The 16287-nt window shown below is 37.0% G+C and overlaps 1 protein-coding gene across 1 annotated transcript; it reads right to left on the minus strand.

Annotated features, from left to right (window-relative positions):
- Positions 1-1946: 1946 nt before the first annotated feature.
- LOC121961806 (nuclear factor 7, brain) lies at positions 1947-15664 on the minus strand. Its single transcript, XM_042511839.1, has 15 exons — positions 15170-15664; positions 12174-12315; positions 11525-11780; positions 10422-10630; positions 9340-9444; positions 7757-7852; positions 6030-6263; positions 5812-5959; positions 5074-5121; positions 4885-4911; positions 4725-4789; positions 4330-4440; positions 3353-3471; positions 2463-2559; positions 1947-2341 (listed from the first exon to the last, which is right to left on the minus strand). Exons 1-15 carry the CDS (start codon positions 15484-15486, stop codon positions 2189-2191), a joined length of 2127 nt encoding a protein of 708 aa, XP_042367773.1. The 5' UTR covers positions 15487-15664; the 3' UTR covers positions 1947-2188.
- Between the last annotated feature and the right edge of the window lie 623 nt (positions 15665-16287).

Consider the following 16287-nt stretch of genomic DNA (forward strand, 5'->3'; position numbering starts at 1 on the left):
ACTTTATACCCTGAAAGCATTAGTTTAGTTGTTTTTTTATAAATATGTTAATTTGCTTTTTTGCCAAAATTTGAATGAGAAGATTGATTCCACTCACACATCTGTCGGTAAATTAAAGGTGTTCATACCAAAACTGAGGTGAATTTTCGCCTCGTGCTGCTGGAATGGCTACGTACGGCCTGAATTATTCTGGACATTTTTGCAAATTGCAAATATTCGGCCTAAACATTTGGAGTTTTGGAGCCAGAAGTGGCCGTATTTGGTGGCCAAACCCTTAATTACACACAACTTTAAGCCGTAATAAAATGTGAATCAGTAAGTTACTGTATTTTAAAATGTACCCTCCGTAAAAACTAGCAATAGAGACAAAATAATTTAGCTCCAGGCTGTAAGCAGGTTTATTTGTGCTGTAAAGTTGGGCATTTTAACACGGCGCTTGGAGCCAGCCTCTAGTGGCCATTAGAGGAACTGCATTTTTTTGGCACTTGGGCTTCTTTTTGTCGTCGTTGTTGGTAACCTGAAACTGGATTGATGAGTTTTGTTAACTGCAGGTTGCTTAATGGTTTGTTTTTAGTTGGGGTGGTTTCTTAAGGTGCAGGACTTTGACTGTTATTTATCAGTGAAGTAATAATAATCAATGCTGTATTTGTATGACGTATGATTCATGTCAGTGTGTGTATTCCTGTGTGTGGTCACTTTGTTGATTTTTTTCTCCCTCCTCAGAGACGTTTGATTGTTTCATTGAATCGTTTACACGTCGTTTGGCTCATTTTTGTGGTTTTGTTTCACTCTTTATTTAATAATTATGAATGAAAGTATTCTGTTGTGTGGATCGTTTTCAATGAAGCTTGAAATTGAAGATCATTCAGTGTCTTGTGTTTTTTATTTGCAGCATTTTTTATTTAATGGCCAACATTATTTAAAGAAAATAATTGGCTAAAAATGTTCAAGAAAAAAAGTGAAAGTCAAACTTATCGGAAAATGGTTATTTAATAAATGATCAGAAAATCTTTACAATACAAAATTCAAATGTCTCAACTGTATCAATAAACTATTAACGGTCAGAGAACAAAAGATAGTTAATATATATATATATATATATACATAAACTGTATGTATATACACAGAAAATAAGGAAAAGCATAATAGGTCCCATTTAACCCTTTAAAACATGAGCAAAACTCCTAAAAAGAGCTGATTTTTTTGTGTATTTATATATATTTTAATTATAAAATTATAAAATATTTGAGGAACAAATTTAAAATTCTCAGTGATTAAGATGTGTACTTTGAATGAAAATAAGGTGCTTTAAAAAATAGTTTGTTTATAAAAGAAAAAATAAAATCTCAGAGTGTGATCCCCCCGCACACCACAGCGGTCTGGGCTCAGTGGTGGAATATAACCAAGTACATTTACTCAAGTTCTGTACTCAAGTACAGTATTTGAGGTTACTGCACTTTACTTGAGTATTCTATGTTCATGTCACTGTATACTTTTACTCCACGACATTTCAGATCAATAATTGTACGTTTCACTTCATTTATCTGAAAGCTTCGGTTGCTTCACAAATTAGGATTTTCACATAAAAACCTAACATGAGTTTATAAAATATGATGTTTTATTATAAATTAAATTACCAAACAGCTTATAAAAGTACAGCAAAAATAAGCATGTGATTAACTGGTAACTATTTTGATAATAATTTTTCATTTGTCGTTTTCTGTATTTTTTTGTGAGTGTGTTTTGTTGGTTTTTTTGGTGTTTTTCATATAATAATATTTTATAATTCTGAGTTTTGAGGTGTTTTCTTTTCTTTTTTTTTCATTTTATTTTTTTTCTTCCTTTTAGTTTTTTTAAGGTTTTTCCTTTTTTTTATAATTTTGAGGCTTTTTGGGCATTTTTTTCATATTGGAAGTATTAGATTGTGGGTTTGTTTTTTTTTCAAATTTTATTTCTGTGCATTTGCTACTTTTATTTTTAGTACTTAAAGTACTTTTTCCTGATCATACTTACCTAATTTTACTTAATTAACATTTCAACGCAGGACTTTGACCTGACAGAGTATTTTCAGCGTGTGGTATTTGTACTTCTACGTAACTAAAGGAACTGAATACTTCACTATACTACTATACGTTTTGGCTAAGCCCCTCGATGCCTTCAGATCGTTAAAACGTCCCTGGATATTCGGTTAATCTTTAATGTTTACAGGTGCGATAATCAGCGGCCCGTCGTTCTTCCCAGATTTGTTGGTGCACGGGCTGAAGAACGGGAAAATGCACTCAATGAACGTGTCGTTGAACGTGTAGATGTGGATTTTAGCATCAACGTCGTAGAAAGACACCTGCAGAACCAAGAGGGGACACACACACACACACACACACACACACAGTATTATTTGAAAACACTCCAGCTGATATAAGATGAAGGAATAAAAAGTGTTTTTTTTTATCCCCATACTGCACCTGTCCCCTCTCATAGTCCACAAATATCCCGATCCTCTGTGGTCGGAGGCTCAGCTGGACGTCGGTGGAGGGTTCACTGCGAAAGGCGTACTTGTTCCTGAGGACAGTTTGTTAACACAAAGGAAAATTTAATAACAAAAAAACATTAATAAAAAGAAAAAGCTGGAGAAATTTTAGGATATAAACAGTTTTTCTCTGGTGTCACAGCCAGCCATATTATTTTTCTACACATGTATTTTATTTTAGATATTTTTAAAAAACTTAAGGAAATGACCTGGGAAAAAATGCTTGAAAATTCTAATAATTATGTAACAGAATTTTTTAGAAGTCATTATTATAATAGGCTATTAAAAAATTAATTAATGAATAATAAAAACTTTATTTATAGAGCCCCCAGGACCCAACAATAATGCAAGATGTAGTATGCAAAATGTTGATATAAAATGACACAAAAAATAGACCAAAAACAACAAACACAAAACAATAAAATCACAAATGAAAGGAAAAAAATAGGTAAAATAAATAAACAAATAAATACAAATAAATAAAAAGACGACATCTATTATAAATATCTAAAAATATAAAATGAAAAAAAAAAACAATAAAAAAGGTAAACTGGCTTGAAGGAAACAAATGACAGAAGACACTGACAGGAATAAAGTTGACCTTTTTGGCCAGTAGGGGGCAGCGGAACAAACTAAATAAGATGTTATGAACAGTTTTAGGAGCTTTTATTTGTTGAAAACAGCTGCCGGCTGCTGCCAGAGAGGAGGCTGATGAGAGAGACATTGCAGGTCAGAAAAGAAGCAACCAATCAAATCCCAAATCTCGTGACCAAGTCTATAAAATTAGCTTCCCATTTGGGGACATTAACTGATGGCGAGACTCACTTGTCTCTCAGGCTGAGGAACCAGTATCCGTTGCTCGGGGTGACTTCAATCTTCCCCTTCCTGTTGACCGACTGTCTGGCCACCCCGAGATCCCAGTCCGTCTTCCCGCCCACGTCCACCTGATCACAGGAAGTAGGACGTTTGCACACAATATGTACAATACAATATGTACAATACAATATGTACAATATGTACACAATATGTACTGCGTCTTGTTCTGTCTGTGCTTGTAAATTAGTATTTTCTTAGTATTTTGTGATCCTAACAGAATAATGTTTGTTTTCTTGTTGTCACTTATTATTTCTCTTAAATTACCAAACAGTCTGACATTATGTTCAGCTGACAAAATAGCGTTTTTTTTTTAAAAAAAAAAAATTTTGACAGATGGCAACATTAAAAAAATAGAAAAGAAAAATCTTACGAAAAGAAAAACAATTTAGTATACATAAGGTGCCAAAATGTGTTTGCACAAAGAAGTGCCAGTGGAGGATCCAATCCAAACCTCCAATCCTATGAACTCCATAAAATCCCAGCAACATCCTAAAATCATGGAAACATGGGCTTAAATCCATGAAATGTCCTAAAATTAGAAACGTCCTGAAATTTGAGAAATGCCCCAAAATTGTAGAAACATTCTTAAATCCAAGAAATTTCCTGATATCCTCAAAATATGCCATAATCCTAGAAACATCCGAAATTTAAAAAAAAAAAAAGTGCTAAAATCTTACAAACTTTCTAAAATCCTAAAAAACGTGTGGTGCTGCTGCTTTTGGCCCCTGGCGTCCTGTTAAAGTGGCCCCTGAGCAAAGCAAGTTGAGTATCCCTGCTGTAACTGTAATAATATTAAGTTTAATTAATCATTTTTAACCATAATCTGTACACAACCAATCAAGTCATTTTGCAGCAAGTTTTCTTCAGAAGATTTTGAGGCAGATTGAGAAATTTTCTGTCAAATATTAAAGAAAAGAGCCGCTGACCTCCCAGTAATGTTTCCCAGAGGAGATCGCCTCCCTCCCCACCACACAGACGACTCTGTCAAACCTCTCCGGATTATCTGGAAGCAGCTGGTGTCGATCTCCACACCTCACCTGCAGAAACACACACACACACACACAAACACACACACACACACACACACATACACACACACAGAGTTCATCAATACTGAACTTTATAGATACGACACAATTACTGATACATAAGAAAAAAACATACCAACATTATAGACACGATTTTAGACACATTTCCCGGACTTACTACCTCCCTGGATTACATTGAAAACTGAATGATTCACACATGCACGCCAAAAATCAGACTTGAAATCAGCTCTGAATGATTAATTAGTTGATGCTGTAATTAACGGGCGTCTCACACTCTTCATGTCCTCTGACAGAATCAGTCTGGGATGGGCCGTGTTGCAGTCCAGAGTCACATCCACTGTGTTGACAGAAAGAAGAAAAATAATCTTACATTATTTAGTATTTAATCACGTCTGCAAGCTGACTTTTTGTCTCCATAATATTGTTTTGCACCTGCATACTCCTGTACTCTTCTAATCCCTGAAAAAAAGAAAAAAATTAAATTATTGACCAGCCCAGAAAACAGCCACACAGAAGCAGACACAAAATGACCAGAGACATGCATGTCGCCTTGGGGCTCATTGTCTAAAGGTCTGCCCGTGACTTTGTGATGACCATATTGCAGGTGGAGTGGACACTTACTGGGCTGAGATCGAGCCGGACTCGGTTCCAGGACTGAGGCAGGAAAACCTGCAGAGGACAAGGACACATGTATCAGCAGGCTTAATCTGGCCCCTGACAGAGTGCCAGGTGGCCCCCCAAACCATTTTCTAATTCACAATGAAAATAACTTGATTCACACTGGGAACTGGTTTTGAACTTTTAGCATACATAAGGTGCCAGAGTGCGAAAAACAGCATCAAGTGGAGGATCCTCTACACCCCCTGACACAGGTCCTTGTGTCAGGGGGTCTAAGCCCCTAATATCCTAAAATCTGAGAAACATGCTAAAATCCCTGAAACACTAAAATTCTAGAAATGCCCTAAAAACTCAGAACATCCAAAAAACCTAGGATTGTCCTGAAAGCCTAGAAATGCCCTAAAGACTTACAAACATCCTTAAAGCATTTAAATGTCCTAAAATCCCAGAAATGTCCTAAAATCCTAGGAACGTCTTACAATCCAAGAAACTCCCTAAGATCACAGAAATGTCCTAAAATCCTAGAAATGTCATAAAATCCAAGAAACACCCTGAATTCCCAGGAATGTCCTTAAATCCCAGAAATGTCCTAAAATCTAAACTCTACCAACAGAGGGCAGTGTTTCAGTTTCGTGTCTGACCCTGAAGACGGATGTTTTTACACAGAGAGCAGAACATCCGTTATCATATTTCAGCGTTTGTTATCTTTGAAAACAAGTATTTGTTTTGCATTTCACTGACCTGTTTCTGCAATAACCTTCAGCTCCTCCTCGAACTTCTCCACCAGCACTGCCAGCGACCTGTAGATGGTCCCAGTTCCCAGGTCAGAGTTCACCGACACCCCAGACCAGTCTTTGGCAGGTGGAGGAGCGGAGAGCATCGGAAATGTCTGGAAAGTAGGCGGACGATAAATAAAAGGATGGAAAATGACAGATTTCCCACACTGGATCCTCACCAACCTTCACACAGTGCATGTAGTCATCCGACTGGGCGAGCTCGGAGAGGGCGTTCTCTCTCCTCCGCAGCTCTTCGACCTCCAGCTCCAGCTGCCGTATCATGGCGTCGGCCTGGTGCTCGGCCGCCCTCCTGCTCATCTCCATCACCTCCATCAGCTCCGCCTGGGAGCGCTGGATGGCAGACACCAGCTCCGAAAACAGGCAAACGCTGCCCGCCGTCTCTCGCTCCACCGCCAACTGGGAAATTTTAAGAGTTTGTGATGATCAGACTTTTAGCACACCTTCGTCACATGTGAAGTTTTTAAATCATTAGCTCCGCTGATATTGTTATAAGGTGTAAGACCCAAAAAAGATGGAAATTTTCAGCAGCTTTAGGTTCCTGATCAGATTTACAATGTCAGAAACTGTTAGAAAAGTATGAAAATTATCACAAAAGTCAGTTAAAACCCAGAAAACTGGTAAGTCCTTAAAAATTTAGGAATGAATATGAAACTTAAAAACCACGACCCTCCCAAAAATAGGATAAATACCCTAAATTATAGAAATATGAAATAGACTTCTAAATGGATGTAAAAAAAAAACCAAAAGTGGATTCAAAACATGAAAAATGGTTAGTTCTCCAAAGGTTAGGAATTAATATGAGATTTGGTTACCATGACGGTTACAAAAGAGTTATACATACCCCAAATTACGGAGATCAACCTTGAAAATTGAAACTATACTTCCAAATATGGGGTCTAAACCCCAAAAGTTGAGTAATACCCTGAAAACTGGTTAGTTTTCCAAAGGTTAGGAATGAATTAAGAACCCTGAACCCCACCCTTAAAAATGTTACAAATACCCCAAATTACAGAAATAAAACATGAAAATCAAAAACAGACTTTAAAATTTGGGTAAAAACACCAAACGTGGGTTAAAACTGGCTAGTCCTCCAAAAGTTAGGAATAAATACATAAAATTTGTAAACCATGACCTTCCCAAAATTGTTATAAATACCTAAAATTACAAAAATAAAATTAGGGTAAAAACGTTTCAAGTCCAGTAAAACCTTGAAAACATGGTCAAACCCCTGAGCCGGCAAATTAAGGTAAAATTGAAAAATGTTTTTAATGCAAAAAGAAATTTAGGTAAAGTCCAATAAACCCCTAAAAAGAAATTTAAATACTGAAAATGCATGAACTATTTGAAATTTTTGTTAAACCCTTTGAAAATTTGGGAATAATCTTAAACATTTAGGTAAAATTAAAAAAATCAAGTAAAATCCTGAAAAGTTGGGAATACACCTAAAGGTCTGTGGAAAACTATAGAAATAAATACCCCTGATTAAGATATTAAAACAGATTACATTTCTGAGGAAAAAGTTTTAAAAATTATAATATTAATATAAATATTTGGTTACCCAAATTAAAATCTAAAAAATATACTCACACCTGAAAGTTTGGTTAACTCCTAAACCCCAACTTTGGGATTAAAACCTTGAAAACTCAAACTTCATGAAACAAACTGGAAATATTCAGGTAAAATGTTGTGAGTTAACCAAACATTTGGATGGATCTCCATTAATTCAGGTCACAACCCAGAGAAGCTGAGAGAAAAACAAAAGTTGACTTAAAAAAAAACAAAAACAAAACTTAAATTTAGTGACAGTGTTTATGATTAAAAGCTGATAGAAGGACGACAGGAGGATTTACAGGTTTTGCCACACAGCTGTGATGTTTACAGGAACTTACATCCAGATCAGTCACTGACAGTTTGATCTCCTCGATCTTCCTGATTCTCTGTCTGATCATCTCCTGGATCTCCTTCTCCGACACACTCAGCTGGTCCTACACACACACACACACACACACAGTTTTTTTTTGTAAGCTGGGTTCATAAAAATAGGTATGTGATTAATGCAGATAAGTTTTTAGTAACCAGACAGTATGTGTATTTGTACACAATCTGCAGGCAACAGTGCCGGTTTTGATATCATAAGCGTTCTGGTTTCTGTTAGTAGTCAGAGAAGTATTGAGAAATCACTTTATAGCAGCAGGTAGAAAGTCAATAAAGAGAGAAAAAGAGGCAAAACAAATGAGTTGTAACGTAATCTTGGAACCCATCTGCAGTCATCTGGAAATTTAGCTTCGTTTTAGCTCATTTATTTATCTGCAGTCATATGCAGGTACTCACTGACAGAAATTAGAGTAAATCTGGGCACAGTTGCAACAGAACCCCCCAAAATATTGGCCGTTGCCTCCAGAAGTTTATCATCATCAGATCAATAATGGAGTGGTTGTGCGTGGTGTACGTGACTGCCTGCAGCTCTGAATCACTGCACCAGAGTTAAACTTTGGGTAACGACAGCAACAGCGAGGTTTAGCAAATGAGCTTGGAACTGGGGTTATTTGTGTAACCACCAACAGGCAACGACCCAGTCGCCAGAGGAAAATGTTGGAATTGTAAGTTTCAGCAAACCACAAGTATGTTACATTTGCATGTTTCATGCTTATTATTGTGACGTTTAAAAAGTGATATAGCACATTTGCTGACTTTGTCATCTTGTGGTGGAGGGGGTGGTGGATGGTATGAAAACGAGGCGAGATGTCTGCAAAAACTGCAGACCACTGTTCAAAACCAACAAATGGCCAACAAAGACAAAGTTTTTTTTTTTATAGCAAGTCAATGCTGTGTTAACATCAGTGTTTTAGGCACCAAATGTGGGTGTTTTCTTAGGGACTTGTCACTGTTTTTCCAGCAGGGATAGTGCCACAAAAAGCAATTAACCGATTAACATTGCTCCTTTTTAGGCTTCTTTAACGATTTAAGGACGTCAGATTTCTGTTTGTTTCTGTTTTAAAATTTCTTTAGTGTTACGGACCTCTTTCTGTTTAGCTACATGTTAAGTGATCCTGGGGCTCAGGGCCTATATTTCATGAATATAAGCAAGATCAGAATTAGATGTATAAGTAACAGCACAAATAATATTTCTAATAACATTACTTAGGACATTTTGTTGCATGTGGCCAGCTAAATATCCTCATAGTTTGTATGTTCCTTGATTGAGGCCAAGAACGTGTTGACTACTATCCCTCACATACCAGAGGCATAAGTCCAGACTGCTTTGTGTCCTTATCAAATTCACTTTGTTTGGCCCAGATTTCCAAACATGAGGAACTTCTTGCTATCACATATCAACAATCACTTGCTCTGAAACAGTTTGTACTTTGTTGTTCTTCCTCTACAACTGTTGTTGTTTTGGGAGTTTACTTCAGTAGTGTTTTAGTTTTAACCAAAGTCTGAATCACTTTGAGAATCAATCTGTTTTTCCCACCTTGGTTTTCATCCATTCAGCTTCCAGGGTCACTGTGTCGTGACCCGAATGGTCCTCGATCTCACACTCAGGACAGATGGACACTTGGTCAGTGCGGCAGTAAATCTGAAATCAGTGATATGAGAGTGTTGCAGTGTTCAACTTTTAATTTGTCATGGAAACATAAACAACTTAGAGAAGTCTAAAGTCATAGACTCTACTTCCTGTTCCTCAATAAGCTCAACAGACTACAGCATTTATACTCAACTTGCCTTATTTTGGGGCCACTTATGCAAAATGACAGGAGGCCAGGGGCCAGTCGCAGCAGGCCCACGTTTCTAGGATTATAGGACGTTTCGAGTATTTTTGGACATTCTAGGATTCTGGGAAATTCGCAGGAATTTAGGACAATATTAGGATTTTAGGTAATTTTAAGGATTTTAGGACCTTTCTTCTGATTTTAAGACATTACTGGGATTTTTGGATGTGTCCAGGATTTTACAATGTTCCTAGGATTTTAGGACATTTCTAGGATTTTAGGATCCAATGTTTTTGGATTTTACAGTTTTACTATGATTTTAAGGACATCTCTAAGATTTTAGGTAATTTCTAAGATTTTAAGGACATTCCTCAATTTTTCAGACATCTCTAAGATTTTGGGCCTTTCTAAAATTTTAGGATGTTTCTAGAATTTAAGGACATTCCTTAGATTTTAGGTCATTTCTAGGTTTTTAAGATGTTTCTAGGATTTTAGGAAATTTCTAGGATTTTTGAAAGTTTAGGACAATAGGAGTTTAGGTAGGATCTTTGTCGGGGGTGTGGGGTATCCTCCATTGTCACTTTTCTTTGATAAACAAGCTCTCTTTTGATGTTGTTTCATGCACTCTGGGACCTTTTGTATACTAAAAGTACAAAAACATTTCCCACTGTGAAGCAATTTATATTTATTGTGGATTAGAAAATGGTTGGGGGGCCAACCAACACCCTATTGGGGGCCAGATTTGTCCCATGGGCCGTACGTTAAGAATCACTGGACTACAAAAATCTTAAAGACTGAAAATCAACTACAGGTATTTGTTTAAATCAAGGTAAAAGTAAAGTACCACTAATCCTCTGTGGTGGATATCACAGACAGGGAGGCTGCAGCTGCTTGCAGCCCCAGTCACAGTGAACCTTCTGCGGCCGTTGGAGCGGGTGAAAGGGGGAGGTGGTGGAGGCGGCCCGAAGGGGTTGGTCTGGGCAGCGATTGGACTGTCGTTTGGTACTGAAGAAGCCAGTGGAGATGTAACTGGTGTCGTTGGGATGGATATACCTTCCAAGGCAGAATATACACAAAAATTAAAGTATAAAGAAGCTGAAGGGTGGGCAACTTATTTCTGTTCAATCCTGAGTAGAAAATGTTAACATACTTTATTAAGCTGGTGAGCATTTCTTGCTATGAACATATTAATATGCTGATGTTAGCATTTCCAGCCTCTCCGAGCTGCTGGTGTGGCTCTAGATTCTTGTTAAAGATTTTATCTGAGCAGCATACTGTATCTCTGACACGACAGTTACGTATGTCATCTGCAGAATGTGCAACTAAACCGAGCAGACTGGCTCAGCCACTTCGTATGACAAGTCAAGCTAGGTTTTTGAAGAATGATTAAAAAAAAAAACACTTTTGGGAGTTTAGGCTGTCAATTATGTGTGACTTACAGTACGTGCATACAGCCTCTGTAGGAATGAAAACCTTGACTAAAATGAGTACAAGGTTTCACCCCTGAAAACGTGCCCAGCAATATGCCTTAAAGGGAAACTTCAGTATTTTTCCAACTTATGTGTCTAAATGACAATGGGAACAACAGTTTTTCAAATTGGTCCATTCTTAAAAGAGAACAAAACAGGTTGCAGCATAATCCCATTTCAGAAAACAAAATATCTTTTCCTAAAAGTGTACAACATTTATCTAAACAAAACAAGATTTCAGAAAAGAAAATCACATTTCCCAAAACAGTACATTTCTGAAAACACAAGAATATTTTGCAAAACACTACATTTCAGAAAACGAAATTGTTTTGTTTTCTGAAATGCTGTTTTGTTTTGGGATATATTCTAGTGTTTTCAGAAACATTTTTTTCTATAATGTTGTTGTGTTTAGTCCCTCAGGACCAACAGATAAAACTGACAAAAAAACACAGCCTACACCCTAAATAACCTGTCATACCTTGAGTCTCACAGGGCAGTATCATTGATTGTTTTAGCTGATGTCGAGGCAGCTTCTTCTTCAGTTCATCGAATAAATTTATTGGAATGCGCCCGTTTCTTCCTCCCCCTCCTCCTTTCCTGCTTGTCTTCTCCTTCCCCCCTCCTCCGCCTCCTGTCATGGATTTGAACTGATCAGTGATTTCTCGCAGTGTCCTGTTGATCTGAAGGTCTGGGCGCTTCTGGAAGGTCTTCTTACACAGAGGACACTGGCAAATCTGGATGGATTGAAAGAAAAAAAGGAACCACAGAAGATCATAAATTCAGAGGAAAGCCTCCACACACCAGTCTAATTGCACTTATAGTTTACATTCATGTCTGTGAAAACATGGACGCTTCACAAACAGAAGATCTCTACAATCAGCACAGTTAAAGATTAGTGTCATCAATTCAGTATCTGACCAAATGTCTCCCCTTCTGTTCCTTAGATATGATAAGTAATGGACAGAGAAGTGTTTTTCTTGGATTTAAAATGTCAGAACAGAAATGTCAGAAATTTGAGCATATGAATTCTCAAGTTATGGCCAAAAACCTGGCACACATTAGAGAGACAATAGCGAAAAACGGCTGTCGTAAATATTTGGTATGTCTTTCATATGACACTCACTCACCTTCGATCCGTCCCAGTATCTGCTGATGCAGGCCATACAGAAGCTGTGGCCGCACGGTGTGGACGAAGGGTTGGTGAACACATCGAGGCAGATCGAGCACTGGAACTGCTCATCTGACAGGAAGCTTCCATATAAAGACATCCTGAGGAAAGAGAGAGTAAAATACAGCTGAAATCAATACAGAAGAGTCAAACAGTCCAAACAAAAGTGAGAGGCTATCATGTTTTTGAAAAAAGTAACAATGTTTGAAACAGTTCAACGGACAAGCTTTGCTTCTCCATGTAGTTGTTCCAAACTGTACTTGTCAATATCATCCAATCAGGTTGGCCTAAAGGAGGATAAAGACTAACAAGCACATTTTCAAATGCTTATTGTTATTTGTCAGAGAGAAGTTCCACCAGATATATGATCAATATTTGCAGAGGTTTGTGATTTTTCATCCAAACCAAGCAACCCAATTTTATGTTGAAGTTTTAGATTACTACCTCCGCCAAGGAGGTTAGGTATCTAGTTCATTTGTCTATTTGTCGGCATTATTGCTAAAAAAAATTAATGGATGGGTGATTGGATCTTTGAATCCGCCCACTCCTGGTGACTAATTCAACATTTTTGTGACTTTAGGTATTCTTCCAACATCTTCCCAACAGCAATCCAACATGAAATTACTTATTGAGCATCATTTTTGTTCATAATAAGATAAACTGTAATCTAACAGTCCAAGAGGCCATAAATTATACCTTTCAAAGGTTTGGTTATATTTAGGCAACTTGAACGACTTGGTTCAAGTTAGGGAAAAGTTTGTTTCCATTGTTAAAAGAAACAAATGTTGACTGCCATTGACTACTCTCAACTGTCCACCTCTACCACGGCCCAGTTGTTTAAAAAATTTAATCTGGATCAGAATTTTCCAGATTCTGAAATCCAATGTTTCGCAATCCAGGATCATCTAATCTATTTTTAGTTTTGGGCCAGTTTTTCAAGGCAACATCGGAGTGGATCACCCCAATATAAAATTTTCAAGATGACCAAATCTGGATAACTAACACATTCTCATCCCAAGTCATCACATTGCCACTTTGTCAGTGGACTTCCATGTCCACATATTGCACTTAAGATATCTCTCTGTCTGCTGTTTTAGTTGTGAGGTGCTGCTACCATGACGTCAACACAAGTTCATGGTGGTATTATGCTGCACACGGTTATGTTTCGGCAACAAAAGCACATGGCAACCAACTATGGGACATCAACACATGCCGGCATGGATGGTTAGGTATACGATGAAGTGTACAAAAAAAACTCAACTGATGCTGGCCACCTGCGTATCCACAAATGGTTTTGTCCAACTGCTTTCTCAACTAGTAATGTCCAGCTGCATATAATGGGATTTTCCACCCATAATAATGCAACAGCTGTTTGATCTTTTAAGTGAATTGCGGATAGAAGTGTCAATGGAGAGAGACGGTGAAAGGGATGGAAAGTGGAGTGAGGGCAGTCCTAATCATGGGAAAGCTGAAGATCTGAGAGACAACGGGACACATTATGTATCACAGACACAGAGACAGATCACCTCTGCTGCCATATATCTGATTAACATGGTCAGAAGACTTTAGGAATGAAGAGGGGCTAGATTCTGTCCTGTGTTGTCACATACAAAGTACATACAAACGCATATAATACACCTGCTTATCTTTCTTTACTGTCATGGGGAGCTGGAGACTATCCAAACATGTCCCGGGTAACATGCATGGGAAACAGTTAGTTTTCTTAGTGTCTATCACACAGCTATTTGTTTAGAGACTGTGGGAGCAGATATTAAAGTTTCTCAGAGTTAAAGCCAAATAGAAACTAATCATTATTTCAAAGACACTATTAGATACTCGAAATCTTTTTTAGGTTTAACACTTTGAGACCTGTGTAAATTGCCTTAATTTATTTTTAAAACATGAAAAGAACAAGACCCAACCAATTTTTTTTTAAATCCTAAAATTTAGTTTTAAAAAAGGTGAAGTAAAGAAAAAAGAGAGAAAAAAAGACCCACAGAAATCAAATTATTGGCTTCTGATTTTTTTAAAAAGACAAAACTAAAAAAAAGTGTCATATATACTGCTCTAAATTCTCTAAACATTACATCTAGTAGCTTTGAGATTTATAACCCTGAAGGAAATTAGTTTGCAGCCAAGAGAACAAAAGCAAGCAAGCCACATACATATTCATTCATGTAAACAATATTGTAACAAGATTAACAACAACTGAATGTGATATTAGTGCCAACTTGATAAAAGAAAAGATGAGAGGTAAGACATGATGTGAACTCAGGAACCTCCAAGAAAAAAATGCTTAACTATGAATGCACAACTGTTACAGACTCTTACTTTGAATAATGCACTAAAAACAACACTCGATCTCCATGTTATAAAACTACACTTCCTTAATTTTGCCTCTGCAGGATAACTTTTTCTGAAATACATTTACTGTGGAACTTAAGTTTAGAACTGAAACACACTAACAAAGAAAAAAGTAGTTTAAAATGTTGGTCATTTTTTCAAGTAAAAACAGCAAATATTGTCTGGTTCCTGCTAGTCTTTTTTTCTTTTACGTTTACAAGTGTAAATTGATACAGTGACACTAAAATTACTGTTTCTGTTGCATCCTTACTGTGGTTAGCCTTTTGAAACTGGAGCAAATAGGCTTAATTTCTTTTCAAAATTTGGGAAGACCAGCTTAATAAGAAATGGACCAGAATTTAATAATTAGTAAAAAGTTACAAGAAAATTACCTGAAAATAAGCAAAAGGTAAAAAGTAAGAAAAAAGTATAATTAAAAAAAATGAAAGTGTCCTTAAGAAATAGGTTTTAAAGTTAACGATACAAATTTTATTACACATAAAGTCCATTGAGTGACCCATTTAAGAAATCTAAATGGTTTTGTCTCGTCAATAAACTTTTTTTTGAGATAAATCAGCATTCACCCTGAAATAATAAAGTAAAAGTTGATACCTTTGTTGTTGACAGTAGTGCTTTGAAAATAGATCCAAAAAGCTTTTTTTTTTTTCTGGCTGTTGGTTTGTTGTATCTTGATCCCTCAGACCTTTCCTTATGAACTGTGTCTGCTTCTCAGGCTGTGACATATAAAAGGTGCTTTTTTTGTGCATGTGTGTGTGTGTGCATGTGTGTGTGTTTGTGTGTTGGTTGTGATTTTCCTGTCTCACAAAAAGGAAAGTCACACCACACCCACTCGCCTGCCTGTCAGTGTAACATGTCAATGTGGCAGGACTGGTTAAGGCTGAAACACTAAGTAGGTCAAATGGCAGCATTGTCGAACTTCAACCTATATTTTTTGTGATTTATGTTTTCTGGTCTCAGGCAGGGTCCCACAGAGTAAAAGCATGGTGACACTTTTACACAAACACTGGACCAATCAACTCTGTAAAATTTAATAGGAGAATTCTGCAGTTCCTGCAAGAGCCGAGCTTTGAGCACATTTCAGCTTTTTGTTTTTCTGTAACTTTCATGTTGTGAATGTGCTCTTTTTTCACACTTCACTCTGAACAAAATATGTCAGTTTAGAAATGTAGATATGATACATATGAAACATGCAGACATAACATTTTTTTTGTGATTTGTAGAAGTATAAAATGGCAACATTTTATGTTGGTGGGCTAAGACAGCAAATTAACACCTTGATGCAAATCTCTCTTAAGTGTTACTTTTTATGGAGACATTAAATTTTTTTTTTTTTTGATTGGCGTGAAAACAACAATTAACAGCATCTTTTCTGTGCTCCACCCTGTTAATTTATGCATGGAAGCACAATGGGCAGTTTAATGACAGTAACTTTAATGTCAGTAACACCTCGGTTTGAACACTGTGTCCATACTTGACCAAGGCCCAGTGATGGAATGAGGAATAAAATATGTTCCCTTCATCATGGAAATCATCCCAGCTGTGGTAACAGTGATGTCTGCCGCCTCCATGTGCCTTTGTGTGATTTATGTACACTCTCTTGTGTTTGTTCTCATGTCTTTGGACGATGGGCATCTAATTCTTCACATTTGTCATACCTTTCTGCAAATGATGCGCTACCTCCAGGGAGAGATAAGGTGACTTTCAGGCAG

This window comes from Plectropomus leopardus, chromosome 23 (genome assembly GCF_008729295.1).
Source record: "Plectropomus leopardus isolate mb chromosome 23, YSFRI_Pleo_2.0, whole genome shotgun sequence".
In the NCBI taxonomy this organism is placed as follows: domain Eukaryota; kingdom Metazoa; phylum Chordata; class Actinopteri; order Perciformes; family Serranidae; genus Plectropomus; species Plectropomus leopardus.